The 16,549-nt window shown below is 53.6% G+C and overlaps 1 protein-coding gene across 3 annotated transcripts in view; it reads right to left on the bottom strand.

Annotated features, from left to right (window-relative positions):
* Positions 1-16,549, bottom strand: part of RhoGEF64C (Rho guanine nucleotide exchange factor at 64C) — a 106,130-nt gene that overhangs the window by 8,814 nt on the left and 80,767 nt on the right. For all 3 annotated transcript variants that reach the window (XM_025298502.1, XM_025298501.1, XM_025298503.1), the window contains 2 exons: positions 10,218-10,620; positions 7,197-8,822 (listed from right to left, as the gene is read on the bottom strand). In XM_025298502.1, coding sequence (XP_025154287.1) covers positions 7,197-8,822; positions 10,218-10,620 — 2,029 coding nt within the window. The remainder of the gene's footprint in view (positions 1-7,196; positions 8,823-10,217; positions 10,621-16,549) is intronic.

Below are 16,549 nucleotides of genomic sequence, written 5' to 3'. Positions count from 1 at the left end.
GAGAGAGAGAGAGAGAGAGAGAGAGAAAGAGAGAGAGGCCAAAGAGAGAAAAAAGGAGGAGAGCAGGACACGGAGGGGGGTCACGATCTGTATAATTGGATTTTACGTTGAATCGCTCGGCGATTTCTTCTTTCGCGCTTTACATAGGTCGCAGGCGGAGATGCTTTCTGTTCTGGCTCTTTTTGCACAGCCGGAGAAGAACATCCGCGCGCGTTGCCGGGCCCCGTGAATCCGGCCGACGCTCCGCGGCAACGCTCAGACGCCCGGAAGGAAAACCGCAGATGCGAAGCGTGGAAGCCGGAATCGGATAGCCGTGAAGGGTATACGCTGCGAGGAGAGACGAGCCACGCACACGGTTCGGCGACTCGATATCGCAAAATTCGCAGCCCGAGAAAGTCCCGATGCAGGTCGGCAGCGCCTCACGCCGGATTTATGGCGGCGTATTTATGATCGCCCCGTAATAACGGCGGCCACACGGGGGGCACGGGGGGGGGGTTCATTTAACTCGCTCGCTTTGTGTTAATGCCGTCCCGTTACATCCTGGTAAAAGCGCGAAATTCAAACGACGTTAATTGAGGGGGGGGGAGGCGATTACCTGAAATCATTCCAGTTTAATCGCCGCCATATCGCATGTCCGTCCGCAACGTGTTCGAAGTTCCTGCGCTCCGCCGGAGCGGTGAGTTTCACTTTCTTCCGAGCGCTGTTTTAGCCGCGGTGAGGATCGAAATCTCCCGCGCGATCGTTGTGTACCGTTTGAAAAATCGTTAGGAAAAATCGTTGGGTAATAACGGTGCCCAACTGGACAGCGGCAAGCGGGAAGGGGGGAAGGATAAGGCCTCGATACGTTTCACTCGCGCGCTTCGTTTGACGCGCGCGATCGACACGCCGCGCCGCCGCGCTGTTCTTCGCGTCTCGATGCTGAATGCAGGCTCGCCTGCATTATTGAGGCCTCTCGATCGCCACTCGCGATACACGGCGGTGTCTCTCTATAAACGATCGGTGAAAGTGCACGGGGATCTTTGGCGGCTCTGGCGGAATTTCTCGCCGCGGGAAAATTCAGCGGTTTTTCCACGACTGTTCCACTTTGCGCGCCGGCCGTTGCCGGCAGTTGCTGAGACAGGCGCTCGCGCGGCTATCGCGGCTCCTGCGCGATTGTGCGAATCGACGATCCGCCTCGTTGACGAGCTCATGACTTGGATCGACTTGTGGTGCGCGCACGAGAGAACGAGCGGTTGTGCGTTTCGCGGGACTGAGCGTGGCCGATGGCTCTTCTGTCGTTGTCTCGAATGTAATTGCAATGATTCTTGCTAACGAGTAAACCTCGGGGAACCTCAGACGCCGATGTTTCCAATTTTTTATAGTTATTTTTTATGTCAAAATATGAAGAAATCTGTTATCATTTTAAGCTGGAATTTTAGCTTGAATTAATTTTTTTCAATTTTTTCGAAGTTTTTAAAGTTTTGCACAAGTACACTATTTTATACATATTTAAAACAATATTTCTTAAGAAAATATATATATCTGATTTGTTGAAACTTGCACACACATGTCGCCGATTATGAATCAGAACCATTTTGTAAAATTCAAAATGGCGGGTCTAATATGGCTGACGTCATTGTTGAAAAAATGTTCAGTTTTACGCTACATTCGACGTTGGGTAATCTTTCGGCTGACTATACAGCAAATAAGCTCATTTTAACGTCAAAATCTGGTAAAAAATGAACAAGAAACGAACGAAGAAACGAAAAAAAGAATGAACGAAAACCTTCAGAAATTTCGACAAAATTGAAAAAAATTAATTTAAGCTAAAATGATAACAGATTTCTTTGTATTTTGACATTAAAAATAACTATAAAAAATTGGAAACAAGTCGACGTCTGACGTTCCTCGAGGTTTACTTGTAAGATCCACGGGATCGAGTCAACGCACGAATACGCCTCATTTTTCCACCTAAGTAGGGAGACAAAATATCGCAACCGATTCATCGAACAAGTCGGTATCGGCGTGTCGTATCTTTCGATCGGCAGGGGAAAAGGAAATGTTCGAAACGCTCGCGCGAGCATTTCTCGACATTCGGATTCTGCCGATAATTGATTGAATGCCGAGGAATTTTCGCGCCGGTTCTCAACCTTGCCTGAAAACACACCGTGAAATTACACGGACAATCTCCCGCGAACGAGCGAGCAATCGTCAGCGTTTCGAATTCCGCTGAAGATCCCGCCGTCGAGCAGACCACGAAAAAAAGTTCGCACGCGACTTCCTCGGCGCGCTTCGAGCGCGTCCTGTCTCTCGCGAATGAGATGCTCGCAAAAAGCGCATGGCGCATGGTATGCGCGACGCATAGGAAATGTAAACAATATAAACGGCGGCCGAAAAAAAAAAGAAACCGAATGGCGAACAAAGAGAGAAAGGTGCGCCCGCGTGCCCGAAGGAGAAACGTCCTTTCTGAAAGATTCCACGGCCGGCGAAAGAAAGAAACGCGCGAGCCGGACGGACCTCCTTCCTCTGAGACCGGGTCTCTCATTCCTGTGAGAGAGACGGAGAGAGAGAGAGAGAGAGAGAGAGAATTTATGCCATCCGGACGCAAAACGAGCGAGCAGGCCATCGCGAGCGAGTGAAAACCTGCGAGATAGAAATAGATTGATAAATAAATAAATAGATAAATAGATAGATAGGGATAAATAGATAGATGGATAGATAAGTAGATAAAGAGAAAGAGAGAGGAAGAGGGGATCTCTGAAAAGTATAATTACACGGTTCCGGGCCGCGCGCGCGCACGCGAAAGGATCGAGGGAACGATCCGATGATTTATGAGTGCCGTGGGTAAACAAAAGAGTCAAGGTTCCCGGCCGAGGCGGCGCGATCAGGTGCATGTCTATTACAAGCGCGCAGCACGTGGCTACTGCTCGCGGTGTTCGCGCGTGATCGATAACTCCCCGGAGGATCGGCCGAGATCGGCCGTCTAATATTTTTGCTCGCGAGGCCTGCTCCTTCCATCGTATTTTTGTTCCTCCGCCGAGATCGCATCGCGCGAGTTCTGCGCGCGCGAATCTCCGTGAGATCTCCATCTTGAGCCGCGATTCGCGCGGCGAATCCTGCTGCTCCGCAGATTGTCCTGCGCGCGAGATCGGCGAGTTGTTCGCTTCCGTTGGAAGCGCGTCGAACAGAATCGCGGGCTCGTCGGTGGAAAGTAGAATTTCGCGGCGGAAGGAGGAGAAAGACGGGCAACGTTCTTGATTGCGTTGCGTATATTTGGATGTGGCTTTCCTTCACGCAAGTGTTGCGTAAGCGCACGTTGTTGCGCCGCAACTTGAGGAAAACGAGATGGGCGGCGCGAAAATCTCCATTTCCACGTCGCGACTCGCGATTGCGCTCGCTCGGCTTTAATTGCCGATCCTCTCGGCAATTAAAGCCGAGCGCACTTGCTGGTCTTCAAAGTGGCAAGCAACATTCCGCGCGTTCGTATAAATCGTCGCCATTGAATTATCGCGGTACATCTAAATTCTCGTACACGCGCGCAATGCAGGGCATGAAGGACGCGCTTCGCGAAGATGCTGGCCGCAAGAAGAGAGAGAGAGAGAGAGAGAGAGAGAGAGAGAGAGAGAGAGAGAGAGAGAGAGAGAGAGAGAGAAAGAGAGAGTAGAGAGAAAAAGGAACGAAGGAGGGATGGAAGGCAGGAAAAAGAAAGAAGGAAAAGAATTCGCGCTTGGAAAAAAGAAATCGCCGTTTAGATTTTATAATTCCAGTCTCGTCGCGCTCGCCCGTGCCTGAGCTTAGAAAGTAGATTGCCCGGGAGCAGTTAATTAAAACGTCGCGATTGGAGAACGGAGATAGACGTGCAAGGCGATGAATGGAGGATACTCTGTCCTCGGATTCGACGGGGATTACCATCGCAACGAACGGAATATCAGTGTCGTGACTGTGAATCGGGGCCGAGGAGTGTCAATCACGAAAATATCGTCGCCCCGCGAAAAAAAGTCAAGGAGCCGGAGGAGAGAGACGAGAAATAGCAGATACCAGTCGCAAATTAATCGACTACTGAGACGCAGCTTCCGCGAGCTGTCGTTACGATTGGTCTCATGTGTGTTTTCTCTCCTCCAAAGAGAAGAGGAGGGTTTCATCCGCGACAGACTCGACTTTGACGAATGTCAGACGCGCGCGCGCTCAGGAGCTTTCGCGACGTCCCAAGACGAGCGAGAAACGCTCGCGGCGGTGCGTGCGTTTCGCAGAACGCAGAACAACAAAACGAATCGGCCACGATGACTTCCGGCGATCGCGTTTCCGGTGTAAACGCACTGCGCGACACGCCGCGCGGTGTTGGATAACCGCGGGCGAGCGGACGAGCGAGCGAGCGAGCGTTGGTGCCAATGCGCCGGCCGGGAGGATGGATTTCCCTCCCGCTCTCGCACGCTCGTTACATCCGCCTTCTTATTTTCCGCTCGCATAAACGCGCACCCGATACCGATCTCCGACTCGGCTGGAGCCGAAGGATAAAGCGCTGGATGCGCCTCAAGAGAATGCATAATGGATTACGTAGGATCGACTAATCATGACCGCCGCGCTCGCGCGATTTTCCGCGGAAAAGGCAAACGACTGCGGGAGGAGAGGAGGCACTTTGAGAAAACGATTCCAATTTCCTCACAACCGGCTCGGTTTTCCCCGGATGGTCGAAGGCGCGCCTCCGAACGCTCAGCGGCCGGCAACGGCAGCCGCCGTCGCCCGCGGCGCGCGTTGCAATTTCATCGGACGTATGCACGCGCTTAGGAGCGAAGCACGTCGTCTCGTCCAACACGAGCTGCTGCCAGCAGCCGTCTCGTCACGAACTTTATCGCCGTGCCCGATTATTGAAGCATAACGGCTGAGCTACATGTTAACTCACCTCGATCGCTCGACGTCGCTCGTCGAGCGAGCAAATGCATCGACGCCCGAAAAATGCCTGACGCCTCGCGTCGTCGACCATCGGGCGCCATAAACAGCGGCGGATCGACATCCTGAATACTCCGCAGCCGCTGTTGAAGAGTGCGGAGAGCGGCACCGTAACGTATCCGGCGTGTCGTCGCTACCGCGAACGGTAACGGCGCGAGCGAGAACGCGGCTTGCGACGCTGCGTTGTTCACGGTGTAGCAATTAATCGACGTGCCTAATATTAACGCGACGTGTGCAGAGAGACACGAGCTCCCGTTCGTTTTCCGCTTTTTTCCTCTCGGCCGCCCGGCCGAGATCTGAAGGAGTCTGAAGGAGCTGAGCGAGCGGCGGCGGCGGCGAACGAATCGTGCTCGGCGCGTTTCAACGCTCTCGACCTTACGGCCAATCATTCCGATTAATTCGCGCGGTTTTCCCGTCACGTCTCGCCGCGCGAGACCAGGACTATGGGCTCAATTCGTTCCGCGAGAGATCCTCGAATCCGCTTGTCACGTCGTGATCCCGAGTCGCCTTCTCGCTTCCGAGAGCGCCTTTCCGGGAGGGATCTCCCGGATTGCGCTGATGTGGAAAATCGGTGGAAATACGCGAACGAAATTAAGCCCGCCGGGCGCGCTCGCGCCGCAAGCGAGAGTGCCTTGCCTCCGAACCCGCCGCCTTGGAATAATTTATACAGCAAGTTCTTGCGCGCGGCTTTCGTATAAATCGGACAAACGGCAGAAAACGGCGGGCTTCGCGCGAGCGACCCTGTCCCCGCAGCAAAGTATCGTTCCTAATTTATCGCCACCTCCCCGGGTGCCGCTACAAGCAAATCAACGCGAATTTTACGAGCGACTTTAACGAAACCTTCTCCACCCCCCCCCCTCGTCTTTGGCGTCGCCTCTATCCACGACCTGCGACGTGGTGGGCGACCTGCCTCCCGAGGGACGATGTTTCTTTTGTGCACGTCTAGAAGCGCGAAAGGTGCAGCGCTTATGTTTCGGAAATATGCGCGACTGTCGCCGCCAGTTAACTGCGGGCGTACCTTCGAATCGAGTAGCCAGGACTATTTGTCAGCCCCGACCTGAGGCCGGGGCCTGGCGCCGGCCAGCCCTGACCTTATACACACTTTCGAATGCCCCGTTCGCGCGCGAGGCTCCTTCGAGCGAGACTCAGTTCGAGCAGCGAGTCGAACGGTCCGAGGATACGCGGCTCAGGGCCGTCCAGGATCAGCCAACCTTTCTCCTCTTGTCAGCGACAAAGCCGTCTTAAGGACGGTCAGCCGCGGGTCTCAGCCGCGCCTTGCCGCGCATTCGGACGCGCCGTCTCGCATTAATCGCCCACGCAAGTTAAATATCCGCGACCGTTTCAATTTCAATTACGCCAGCACGACAACGACGGCTCGCGGCAGCGGGAGAAGAAGAACTTATCTCGCGATTGTTCGCAATGAATTTTGCACTCGCGCGAGCAGCCTCGAAATCCTCGCCAAGCCGCGTGAGTGCACCGTTAGAGAGAAGGGGAGAGCCGCGCAGAGCGTGCGCGAGCCGTTATCCTTGACGCGTGAGTTCTTTTCCCAAAGTTCAAGGATGGCCCGATAAGAGCCGCGTCAACCTCAACGGCCCATTAATCACATACGTATTAGCATAATCGCCCGGAGGAGAGCAGGATCGGAAAGCGGCGATGATACCCGGCCTGATAGGAAGACGATAAACGCTGATGAACCGACCGACGCGAGATTGTCGATCCGCGCCGCCGATGCTCGGAGATCCTCGCCCGCGATACGGGCTACGCACCGCGATCGTATTTTTAGACCGTCCATTTCCGCGCGCGAGACGTCAACCTTCGCGGAAGATCATAAGCGCGTCGCGTCGCAACGAACCGGTCCCAGTTAACAACAGACGAATTGATGGTTAACTCGCGCATATTCCGGCAGATCGGTAATTATCAACGCGGCTCTGCAATAACAGAGGTTACGTCGTTATTACAATCCGACGCTAATTACGGAAGCAAATTGATTACACGTTCGGTCACGCTCAGGCGAGACGACCGGCGCCTAATATCGCCTTTACGTGCGACATCATGAAGACATAAAAACGAGACCTGAGCGAGTAACAGCGATTACGACGATGAGAGTCTCACGACGAGTAATTGAGAAAATAATGCGCGCGCGCGCGCGCGCTTAAATTACGGATTTGTTAAGCCTACTTGGAAGTAGACTCGGAATAATCAGCGGGGATTATCAGCGTGGCACACACAGTTGAGGGTCTCGCGATAGGTTGCTCAGAGTGGTTTCTTACCTTCGGACTTTGAGATCAAGTCCTTCTCGTCGACGGCGACGCACGGCAGACGATCCTTCAGTTCCTCGATCTCGATCTCCAGCTCGGTCTCGTCCTCGGGCCTGATGATCCTCTCCTCCTCCGGAGGTAATCTCCTCTTCTGCTCTTCCGGCGATACCCTCCGCTGCCCCGCGCCGCCGCTGTTGATCTTCGGGCAGGACGACAAGTTCTCGGAGAACGGACGCGTCTCAGCGACCTGCCGCGCGCGTTGCTCCGCGCCGTCGTTCTCCCGCTTCTTGGATACGGGGCGATCGGGCTTCCTGGACGGCATAAACTTGTCTATCTTGATCCTGTCGGGACCGGGTGGCGCGAGCTTCACTTCCGGCACGATCCTCGGCTCCTTCAGCCGGATCCTGTCGACCTTCGGATCCCTGATGTTTGGGATCGTGATGAAGTTGTGCTTCTCTTGCTGCTCCTGTGGCACGATCGGCGCTTCCTCCTCCTCTTCCTCTTCTTCCGCTTCCTCTTTCTCTTGCTTAGTCTGTTGCTCGTTATTGTTTCGCTGCTCCTTGACGGAGTCGCGACCAGCGATCCTGCCCAGCCGGCTCCACGACAGCCGTGTCGCCTCCGACGGCTTCTCCGGTGCGAAGATCACGTTGTCGACGTTGAACAGGACGTTCTTCCGTTTGCTCTCCATCACGCGACCGCGCTTGAGGATGCTCTTGAGCGTCTGCCGAGCCTCCTTCAGCCGTCTCGGCGGTCTCTTCGGTGAGACCTTCGGTATCGGGATCCTGGTGACCGCTGGCACCTCCACGTCGTCGTCGTCCGAGATCTCCCGCGGTTCGCTGAACACACGGATCCGTTGACCGCCGATCGCCGCCACGGCGTTTCTGTTCGGTATCCTCTCGATGGACTTCACCTTGGACGGGTCGAACAGGCTGGACAGCGCACGATGGTCGTCCTGCTCCAGAGCATTGTCCGACAGGTCATCGCTCAAGTCATCCTCGTCCTTCTGCTTCTTCAGCAACAGATATGGATTCACGTCGCACTCGAGGATACTCCTACGGGAGTCGGTAACCGACGTCGACGTCGTCGACGACGTCGACGTCGCCGTCGCCGTCGTCGTCGTCCCGTCCTTCCACTGGCCGCCGTCCTGGCCGCTCCGCCGCTGACTCGCCGCCTCCGACGTTTGCTGACCGCCGGCATCCAGCCACTGCTTCCTCGCGTCCCTCGCCGGCTTCTTCGGGACACGCGCCAGCCTCGCGGCCGGCGTCGCGTTAGAATGAGTCCGCGAGTGGCTCTCCGCCGCGGTCGCCTCGTCCCTCAGCCAGTCGTCCGAGGACGCACCGCCGGTGAAACCGGGTCGCGATTTGCGCACGTTGGCCGTCGCGGCGGTGTCGTCGTAGCCCGCCGTGCCCGGCGGCTGCTTGTCGAACCATTCGGACCTCGAAGACGACGTGGTGCCTTCGGCTGCAGTCGCGCTGCCCTTCCGCTCCTTCGCGGCACGCGCGATCACACTCTGGCTCCGGGAGTCGCGCTGCGTCGACGACCGGTGCGGTGAGATGCTGCGCGCCCGCGACCTCGGCTCCACCAGCCGGTTCCGCCGCATCTGGTCGTAAGGATCGTCGATCGGGGCCCTCAGCACGCCTAACGAACAAGTTGACGAGTGCTGTGAGAAGTACCACGATCCCCTCCGACCGCTCGATCGACCGGGGCAATCTTACGTTTCCTCGACCTCGAGCGCGAAAGCTGAGCTTCGACTTTCGGTCGGACCGATCTCGACCGCTTGTGCAAATTTGTGGAAAGCTTATTTTGGAAGCTGAGTCTTATTTTTTTTCTCTCTCTCTCTCTCTCTCTCTCTCTCACCTTTCTCTCTTTCTCTCTTTGCTCATCCATATCGTATATAGAGAATTGATTTCAGACACTCGATCTCGCGTATGTCTCTAGACTTGATCAAATATTGGAAATAAAAAGATGAGATTTGAGCGCTGAACACAGACTCTGCTCGCCATTAGATAGCAAAAAGATGGCTCAACATAATCGAATAACGGATAGTTTAGATTTTACGCCGACACGCAATACCTTGGCGCAAAACGGGGCGCAATCTCGAGCTATCCGATTACCATCGCGATGGCCAACCGAGTGTAAAGTATCAATTGTCTAATCGGAGCATCGCTAACTCCACGTTTCTAACGTTTCATCCGACGATTCGCGTAACGTCGGATTTTACGGTGCGCGAGCGACTCGCGAGCGCGTAGAGCGGCGATCCAGGCTCAAGGCGTGAGCAACGATTTAAATGCAAACTAAACGAGAGCAATCCAGCCCCGCGGCTGAGAACTTTCTGCGCTCCGGCGTATGCGCGCTATCTCGAGCGCGAACGAGGAGAAAATCTCTAATACGAAGAGCTCGCAATTAGAGCATGAACATCATCGCCGGCGCGGCGGGCACGAGCTCTTCTCTTGTCCATCCATTCCGCCCTCGCTCATCGATCTCAGGCACGAAGTCGCGCAAGTCCACGTACAATGTACCGACAAGTCCGTTCGCATTCCGAAGCCTAGATCCTGAGCCTCGTCCGTCGGAATACACGACCCACTTCAGACGGTCCGTCGTCGCAGAACTCAAAGTGGAATTCGATCCCCGCGAAAGGCTCAACGACTCGCCAAGTTGAACAACAAAGTCACGAGTGCGGAATTCCACTCCGAGTCCTGGCGTCTCCCGTACAACGGCGGGAGTACCTTCCCGCGCGGCTAGGAAAAAGATATTAGATGTTTTAATTAATTTTCAGGGTTGACGATTTTCTTGACGATCGCTTCTAGAGGCAAGCTTCTTCTTTCTTCCACCTGTGTGGGATTCACTTATATTGTCAGAAAGGTGAGAAAGTGGGTTGTGGCAAGCGGCGGATGATATTTTAGATTGAAATGACTTACAAATAATAAATAACAAATAACAAAGCAACTCAGCGACAGTCGTCAATCCTAAAAATCCACCAAGACGACTAATGATAAAAGTAACAGGTAATCACGACATAATATGATGACTTACCGGCGAGGCTGGGTCTGCTCCTCGAGGACGGCGGCAAGCGGCAAGTGCCGCCGAACGGCACCCCGGCCAGCCGGTGGCCGCCGCACTTGCGGCAGCTACCGAGCTTCCTGACGGTGCCGGCGAGGAACTCCGGGCAGGAACATACCACGAGCAACGGCGCGCCCGGCGGCGGCGGTGGCGTGAGGAACGGCCGCGGCTCGTGTGGGGAGTGCGACGACGACGACGATGACGATCGCACCGTGCCGTACAGCCACGGCTCGCCGTAGATCATCTGGCGGGAGAGCACACTGCCGCCGCTTATGGTGCCCCAACCCTTGGCGGAATCATCCGGGCTATGGTGCTGCCGCGACAGACCCAGCCGCACGCTCCACGACTTCTTGCCCTTGCTCAGGGTGTCGTAGTTCTGCAAGCAGACCCGACCAATTAAGCGCGCGCGCAGCCTGCACGGGTGATTAATGGCGGGGTCCCTCCGCTCGGCGGACGGGGAAGCAATATCGTTTTTAGGATACACATTCGCGGAACATCGATCTTAAAGTGAACGCCGTACCGTTATCTAATACTGCGCGCAAACGATTTGCGTGTTTTTTGTTTTCCTTTTTCCTACCCTCTCCCTCCCCCCTAGTCATCTCTCTCTCTCTCTCTCTCTCTCTCTCTTTGCCGTTCTTTTTGCATCTCCTCGCGCGGCTCCTCGTTTCTTTTTCCGGTTAATGATCGCAGCTTTCGCGGTGAGCGCAAGAAGCGGCAACACGAAACTCTTATTACGGTGATAATCGTAATTGTGGTTCTAAAATGTAATCTTTGCTGCGATAAGCGTCATGGATTCGCCTGGTGTTTGTATAGCCGCGCGATAAGCTTCTGTCACGCAAACTCGCTCGTCTTCTTCCCTTTCGCCCGATGACACGACTTCCTCACGTGAGTCGGTATTTTTCACATGATTGCCGGTATCTCGCAGGGATATCTTCCTTCGCAGAAACGCCGGGTGTGATCTCGCTCATCCCTCCCCCCTCCCTGGTCGCAATCTGACGTGTGTGTGTGTGTGCGCCAATTGCCCTGGCGATAAATTTCCTGTCGCGTACGCGGTGCATCCGACGACGCACTTTTCTCTTCTTCTCCTCTCTGTCGGCGCGCGATTATTCGTTTCCCGACGACATTAAAGTCCCGTAACGACGCGAGGAGAAACGCCCGAATGCGGTCGCTCCGTCGTGTAATTTGCGGCGCTGTTACGACAAGTGACTATCGGTAATTGCAGATGAAGAATTAGATTCTCATGGAATCGAGCGGGAACTACCGATATCGCGCGGCCATAACGATTTCCTCGTTGCGAAGGACACGCGAGATGCCCCCCGCACAGCCGGGGCGATTTCGCCCGGTCTGCAAAAAGCGCACGTTGCCGCGGCACGCATGCGACATTTCGGTATTTACGGCCGAAGAGCGGAATTTTCCGAGGCGTACTTCACGATGAAACGCGCGAAGACGCGCACGTGCAGTCGCGAGGGAAGCCCGACGAATGTACGTCTTCGCATTGAAATAATCTGCGAGGATTTAAGGCCGGAATAACGCCGCGACGTTCCCGCGTTAAAATATCGCCTGAACTTCGCGTATATATTCGTCACGATCGCTATTTTTCTCCCACGATGGAACACGATGCGTCTCTCTCTCTCTCTCTCCTGGCGAGAGCTTTTACTCTTTTCTTTCTCTTCCTCATGTTGCCGAGACAAGATTCCGAATTCAAGATTCCGCTACGTACGGCGCGGATCTGCACGAGAGGCCGCACGCGATCGCGCGGCCTCGCCGCTGATAACTCCAGCCGAACGAGTGATTCCGCCGGCGATCGATCGCGCCTTATCACGCGTTATCGCGCGCAATGGCGAAAGCGAATTCTCGCGGCGGGTGCGTCGAGAGCATTAATCTCTCGGCGCGGAAACGACGGAAACGCGCGCGTGCGCGCGCTCGCGCACGGACCTTTCACCCAGGCTTGTCACTTTCCGCTGTCGCGAATTTATCGCGCGACGAGAATGGCGATTATCGTGCAACGAGTCGGACGTCGATCGGACGTCGCCTCGATTTTCCCTCTAAGGGCTGCGTGCGCGGACGGGATACCGATCTTCTTGCGCTCCCGCGCCGCGTCCTCCGATTCCGAGCGTCCGGCGACGCCGCCGGAGTTGGCGAGAGCTCCTTCCGCAAATCGCTGCTCGTAAGCGTCAGCCGCGTTGCATTCTCCGAAGAAGGAAGAACGGAGAGGACGTTCCCTGCGATACGAGGAACCGCGCGAGGTAGAAGAAACCTGTACAAGGGAAGGACGGAGGAAGCAGGGAGAGAGGCAGAGGGAGTGCGTTCCAGGGAAAGTGAATGACGGTAGGTATCGCGAGCGATCCGCAATTTAAATTCGCTTCTCCCTTAGAGAGAGGTCTGGGGGAGATAACGTCAAGCGTGTGTGTGTCTCGTACACGTTGACGTTCAGAGAGTCTTGCAGGAATCGTATGAGGATGACGCTGGAAGAAGCGCAGATTCGATTCCCTGTTTGTTGCTTTATCGGAAACAAACTGCTGATTTATCATCGTGTGTTCCCACGGAGACGCGGCGGGACCCTCGACGCAAGGTCGTGATGGGAAAAGGAGAAAAGTCAACGATTTCTTTTGCGCAAATTCAATTGGCGAAACACGACGCGTTCCGCTTGATCACGCGTCCGGTTCCAACGCGCGGTTTCTCAAATCCCCTCGGTTTTGCGAGTCTCAAGGGTGCTTTGCACTTTCTATCAAAAAACAAAGAGAGTGAGAGAGAGAGAGAGAGAGAGAGAGAGACTACTTTCCCGCACTGGGCATCTCGCATCTTTTTATCGCGTTGTCTCGAGACGAGACAAAAATCACGAGAGCAAGATCGACCATTTAATATCGCTTCCCCCGGGAACAGGTTGGCGTAGAAACAAGTGCGGCCGATCTCCCTCCCTCCCTACCCTTTCTCCCTCTTTCTTTCGCTGAGTCTGAGTCGAAAAATGCCGAGAGCGACGTGAGAAGTAAGCGAGCTCGGGGAAAAACGCGAGTGTCGAGGGAGTGTCAGAAGAAGCCCGATTCAATCGCGCTCGGAGCGAATCCGCGCGGCGGACCGGCAGCGATCGTCGGCGATTTTTCCGCGTCGACATTGAGTGGCCGCTTCGGGGCGAGTCCGCACGTGGAAAAGCGGCTCGATTACCGATCGAGTGCGCACTTCCTCAAGATCTGCGAAAAACATGCTCGCTCTCACGACTCCGATTGACGCGCGACGCGCGCCACTCGCGCCGTCGTGGGATAACAGCCTCCGCGCGTGTTCGATGAGGAGAGAAGAGAGCTCGATGCAATTTCCCCGAGCGACGCGTACCGTTACGCGTTGTTCGCGATCCGGCGCGCCGCGCGTAATGCGAAAATCGCGCGGCTCGCCGATTACGTTAACAAAGCGGGAGGGACGATTGAGCTGAAAGGAGAAGAAAAGAGAAGTCGCGGCCGCCGCGCCGCGCCGTGCCGCCTCGGGAGAGACCGACGTCGGATGTCGGGGCTCGGTATCGTTATGATCGCGAGCCTCGTTAGATCCCCTTAATCGTTACGACGTTAGCCTTTCGATTGCTCCGCTAACCGCTCCATTCACTCATCCGCGCCTTATAATTATCCCTTATCTCGGATCTACGCGCTCGCGGTTCTTCGCAGATAAGCCCGTCGCCGCGCTGCGCCGCGCCGCGCCGCGCCGCGCGCACGCGAAACGACGGCTAAGAACGGAGAGAGCGGCTGGCTCTCGCCGATTTGCGCTCGCAACGTGCACTCGCGCGAGCGAGCAAGCGCGACCGCACTCTCAGAGGCCAGACCTAATCTGCAATCTGCCGGGAAGGTTCGCGCGATACGCGCTCGACCTCTTTTTTCTGCGAGATTGCGAGAGCCGAGCGGAAAGACGAAAACGACTCGTCCAGCGATTCTGCCGGAAAAGGAAGTTATTGCGTTATATCGGAGTAACGTGCTCTCTCCTCCTCCCTTGCCTCCTCTCTCTCTCTCTCTCTCTCTCTCTCTCTCTCTCTCTCAAGAAAGAAAGAAAGAAAGAAAGAAAGAAAGAAAGAAAGAAAGAAAGAAAGAAAGAAAGAAAAAAGGAGAAGAAAGGGGAGAGAAGAGCACACTGAGAGAAAAATATATGATATTTGGAACTATAATGATATAGTAACTAAATTATAGCCCGAAATATCATATTTATAGTAAGTATTACCATAATATCGGTAATAATTACGATATAGGCATAGTATAACCAACTATATAATATTTTTACTAAGAATTATAGTAAGTTAAACTAAAATTATTGTATGGATACAAGTATAAAATGGTAGGTAAAGTAACTCTTCTATATAGTCAATATTACCAGAATATTTGCTAAATGATGACAGATATAACTATATGAATATTAAATCTCATTATATTTGTGAATGAGAAATTACCATATATGTGGTAAAAGTAACTAAACAATTATTTAAGACAATCATTGACTATATATTTGTGTTTATTCTATTGGGTGTACAAATTAGTTCGGTCCGTTTTCAAAAGATGGCTCCGGTGTTATGAATGGTTCATAGTGACTGCCGATTTTGGCGGTTTCAGAGAGGTTAGACATCTGCCAATAATATTCAGTTTATATCGCTTTGAGTTTCATACAAAAACCTTGCTTTTTACAGTGTTGAAAATGTCGAATTTTGTGTTAACCAAGCAGCATTTGCGGGAGGTTTTAATTTTCTGCTTTAATTGGAAGAAAAGTGCAGCTGGAAGCCCATCGAATGCTTGTTGAAGTTTATGGTGACGCTGCTCCAACTGATAAATCATGTAGGGAATGGTTTCGACGTTTCAAGGATGGAGATTTCAGCGTCGAAGACAAGCCTCGCTCTGGACAGCCAAAAAAATTCGAGGACAAAGAACTAGAGGCATTACTCGAAGAAGATCAGAGTCAAACGCAAGAGGAGCTTGCAGAATCATTGGGAGTGACTCAACAAGCCGTTTCCGTACGATTGAGAGACATGGGAATTATTCAAAAACAAGGAAATTGGGTACCTTATGAACTGAAACCGAGAGACGCTCGGGCTCATGTCACAAAAGTCGTAAAAAAATATTTGGAAACGCTCAAATGGGATGTTTCACCGCACCCGCCGTATTCTCCGGACATTGCTCCTTCTGATTACTGGTTGTTCCGAAGGATGCAGCACGATTTGGCAGGTCACCGGTTTACTTCTTTCGCAGATATCAAAAATTGGCTCCAAACTTGGATCGCCTCAAAAGACGAGTCATTTTTTCGAGATGGAATTCGAAAATTACCCGAGAAATGGGAGAAAGTAGTAGCCAGCGATGGAAAATACTTTAATTGATCTGTTCATTCATTTTGTTTTGAAATAAATACATCTTTTAACACAAAAAAACGGACCGAACTAATTTGTACTCTCAATACTATATTTTGCAGGTTCCTGACCAACTATAAAAATATGGTTGACGCCAAAATGAACCATAAAATATAGTGAGATTATAGTTAATTCAACTTTATTTTTCTATCAATGCAATATGGCTTTTATACACTGACGTAAACTTCCGCGCGCGCGCGACCGTTCTGAAGAGCTATCGAGCGACTCATCGAGGAGGGAAAAACGCGCGTCGAGTGCGCGCGATATTTCCCCGTGAAGAATGTCGCGCCATATTTTCCATCCCGCAGCTGAATGCAATTTGCATCCGGCGCCGAGTCGCACCTGCTGCTATAACGGTGCGCTCTCGCGTCGTTCTCGCGTCGTACCCGCGCGCGCATGAGACCTGCACACCTCTCTCTCGTCGATAAATTATACGTAACAATGAGCACACGGTTGTGTCGGATCGCGCTTGACTACGGATTCATTGATATTTCGCCGATATTACCGCCGACGACGGCAGGAGTGCCGGCGCGGCGTCCGCGCGCTTAGAACGGCCGAGGTAAGCTCGCGCGAAAGCGTTGGATCAACGAAGGTGGGAAAAGTGAAAGCGCGTCGGTTCATTGGCGCGTTTGTCGCGCGAACTTTCGGCGCGGATTGATACGGATGATTACAGAGCATATCGGCTGATTAAACACAGCAGCCTGTTATTACGCAGGCTCAGAGGCGCGTGAAATCAGACGCGACTGCGTGAAAAACAGCGAGCGCGATCGCGGCGCAATCGCGGAGTGCGAAACAGCGTTGACAACTGCAGCATCCCGAAGCTTCGAGGAAACTTTCAAAGTGACCGAGTGTGTTTCGAGCGAGCGCGACGGTAATTTTCTCACGTGCAAACAGCGAATAATCGAGCGGTGGCGTCCTGGGAGGCGTTATCGAGCACGAG

Source organism: Harpegnathos saltator, unplaced genomic scaffold (assembly GCF_003227715.2).
Source record: "Harpegnathos saltator strain DR-91 unplaced genomic scaffold, Hsal_v8.6 scaffold223, whole genome shotgun sequence".
NCBI classification, from domain to species: domain Eukaryota; kingdom Metazoa; phylum Arthropoda; class Insecta; order Hymenoptera; family Formicidae; genus Harpegnathos; species Harpegnathos saltator.
This window is presented reverse-complemented; position numbering and strand designations above follow the sequence as displayed.